Source organism: Cyprinodon tularosa, unplaced genomic scaffold (genome assembly GCF_016077235.1).
Source record: "Cyprinodon tularosa strain WSP-4 unplaced genomic scaffold, ASM1607723v1 ctg249, whole genome shotgun sequence".
Classification (NCBI taxonomy): domain Eukaryota; kingdom Metazoa; phylum Chordata; class Actinopteri; order Cyprinodontiformes; family Cyprinodontidae; genus Cyprinodon; species Cyprinodon tularosa.
The window spans coordinates 1,170,652-1,173,904 of NW_024038924.1; the positions used below are offsets into that span (position 1 = coordinate 1,170,652).

General features: G+C 33.7%; 1 protein-coding gene across 1 annotated transcript; it reads left to right on the plus strand.

The window, feature by feature from the left end:
* The first annotated feature begins 1,388 nt into the window (after positions 1–1,388).
* On the plus strand, positions 1,389–2,260 carry LOC119785428 (C-C motif chemokine 20-like). The gene is made up of 3 exons (XM_038288110.1): positions 1,389–1,524; positions 1,643–1,760; positions 1,941–2,260. The coding sequence occupies exons 1-3, from the start codon at positions 1,464–1,466 to the stop codon at positions 2,047–2,049; spliced, it is 288 nt and encodes a 95-aa protein (XP_038144038.1). The 5' UTR covers positions 1,389–1,463; the 3' UTR covers positions 2,050–2,260.
* Positions 2,261–3,253: the final 993 nt, after the last annotated feature.

Genomic DNA, 3,253 nt, shown 5'->3' on the forward strand with positions numbered 1-3,253 from the left:
TAAACAGAACTGGTTAAAATGTCTTGATATGACCTCCTTTGGTACAACCGGGGGTCTTAAGAACTGCAGATGCTCTGTATCCATATGTTGGTTTATGATGGTTATGTTTATGTATTTTCAGAAAAAATAGTGATATATTAAGAAAGGACCTACACAAGTAATTATATTGAAATAATACATAAAAAAATGAAAAACCAAGGTATAAAGCATTATAAAATATTACAAAAAAATAACAGCAATAAATTTAGCCTATTTTCAATTGCTTCTGAAAAGTACTTGATGTAAAGTAGAGAAAGAAAGAAGGAAAGAAAGAAAGAAAATCACCGACATAGAAGAAAAAAATTTTTTGAATTGTAAAACATTTTAAATACCAACATGGTTCAAATAAAAATGTAAAATATGGAGTAGAACAGCAGCTTTGAAAAGTAAATTTGAGATTAAAAAGGATCTCAGAAATAAACAAATGGACACACAAATGAAGAGGTGCAATAGATAAAAAGTTATAAAAATGTACCATAAAGTAAAAGACTTTAAACAAAATAAGCAATTAGGTAGGCTAAGTAAACTGTATTAGCGAGGCTCTACTGTAAAGAAGCAGGCATGCAGCATCCTTGCAGCACTTAAATGGAAAAGTTACAAATAACTAAACCAACTGGCTTAGATTTTTATTTTGATTTCAAAGCATGTTTTGGTTTTAATTTAGTGCAGATTTCTCTAATGGTTCCCACAGATTTTGTCTGCTGAAGAAAACAAGGTGTGACCCATCCTTTTATCACATAAATTTGCAAAGTTATACAAAAGTTAATATGTGGCTGAATTTCTGGCTTTAATTTATTGGATAAATAAAAAAAGAGTCTAAACGGTCAAAAATCTATAATATCCATCCTAACTAACTGCTTTATTATTCCTTCGTGAAACAATCCACAGCTTCTGGAAAAAAAACAGCTACTGCTGCAAGCTCTACGTTTGTCATTTTCTTAATATTTGATTTGGTTCCCCCTCTTATCTAATAAACAATCTTCTGATTAAAAAGATCATTACATTTGTTCTATTCAACTTTACCAAAAAAGTTATTTTTTGAAAATGTGAAAACTAATAATCGCATCTCATTGCAAACAACTTCCTCTGCTTAGTTGTATTGCATTAAACGTTTTTCTTTGGATGTCTTAATAAACGGCACTGCGACCTATTGCTCTGTGTAGAGTCCAGCTTGCATTCCAGGAATCATGCAACAAAAACAATGTTTAGGGGGTTTTTGGCTTCAAAGTATGGAAGCTTTAACATAGTGCCTGGGGGTTTGTGAGTATGGATCCAGCCGTCTCCCACTTCGAATTTAAAGTTTCGCTTTCTGTTGATACCTGCATAAATGCACCTGCACCAGCCCATCACAGCAGTATTTTTTCCACCCTGGAAGAGATTTGCTGAACCAGCCAGGAGAAGATCATACCCAGGAAGACAGAGACATGGCCTCCAAAGTTGCAGCTCTGCTCCTGATAGGTCTCATCGGCTTTGAGTTTGCTGCAGGTAAGAATAAAGATGGAATTTCTGAACCATATTTTTATATTGCAGATATTGTATATTGTTTTTAGATTTCATGTTTTTAGGCTCTTTTTCATCCAAATATTGTTTTTGTCCTCTATAGTCGATATTGCCTTGGACTGCTGTCTGAGAGTTGAGCGTGAAAAACGTCTGCACCGCCGAAACCTTGTGAGCTACACCATTCAGAGAGCAAGAGAGGGCTGCAAAATCAGTGCTACTGTGTAAGTCTTGATCAATTTCATCATAAATCAGTTTATTAAATGAGACTCTGGTGTTAGAGTTTTCATCATAAATCAGTTTATTAAATGAGACTCTGGTGTTAGAGTTTTCATCATAAATCAGTTTATTAAATGAGACTCTGGTGTTAGAGTTTTCATTTATGGATCCATCTGCTTTTGCAGGTTTGTCAACCAGAGAAACATGAAACTGTGTGTCGTCCCTCCTGAAGGGAATCCAGGGGTGCAAAAAATCATTGAACATTTGGACAAAAAAAGGCAATCTCATCAATAAACAATGCATCGCTTCACTTCCTGCTTTGCTCTGTTGAATATGTGAAGAAAGGATGGAAACAGATGCCTGTTTGGTTTATCGTACTGGACACTACGTGTGGGGGGAGCTTATGATAACTTAAGCTGAGAATTGATGTTATCATTTTGTAAAAAATAGAAAGGCATTTTCTGATGCATAAGCTGATGTAATAAAGCAACATTTGAATATATTATCTTTAATTTGTGTTCTGTGATTCTAAATCTTGCATTTCAGTAGTAGAACAGCTGCAGTGAATTTCCTTCAGGTGTCCATTTACAGTAATATATTTAGATATTTTCCGCTGATATAACATCAGACAAGCTTTATGATAAACATTCAAATGCTAATGCTGAAATAAAAAATCAAATGGTAATGGTTTAAAAAATAATATTAAATATATTGTAATTAATATATAAAAACATTAAAACTAAGAACTAAATGAATTGGAAATAAAATTTTAGTTGAAATAAATTAAAAGTAAAATTGCAATAAAGTAAAAGGGGACTTTTCCACTGCTATTCAACATAAAACATGAGGAAACATCAGACCCAGATACAATGATAAAATTACTTAAAGTAGTACTTTTCATAATAGAAATATAGAAATAACAGTGAAGAAAGTATGAAAGAGCAACTGAAACGAAAGAAAGTCAAACAGTTCGACTCTGATGCAGATTGAACTGAAAATTCACACAAGAAAGCAGACAGGAGCAGCTTGTTGAATAAAAGGATTTTACTGAATCAAATAGAAAAATACATAAAACAAAACTAACATTTCCACGAATAGAAGTTTCTACTGTGGAGCCATTTAGTCCAATAAAAACGACATTGGTGCATCAAGTAATACACTGCAGACTACTGGCCCTCCACTGTAGGTGCAACAAAAATATCTTACATCTAAACCAGTCATATTTCATATTTGAACAGTCACATGTGTCTTCTTAATCCTTTTGCTGTACAAAATGCTCAAAGTAAAAACAAAAGAACAAAAAAACCCAACAAAACCCTAGGATCTAGTAACAGCTAAAGAGCAATATATCAGATAATTCTCCTAAATATAAACTCTACATCAGGCATCCCCAAACTCGGTCCTCGAGGGCCGCTGTCCTGCAGGTTTTAGAGGTTTCCCTGCTCTAGCACAGCTGATTATCATGATTGCAGTAGAGCTGAAGCCTGTTAATTAGCTT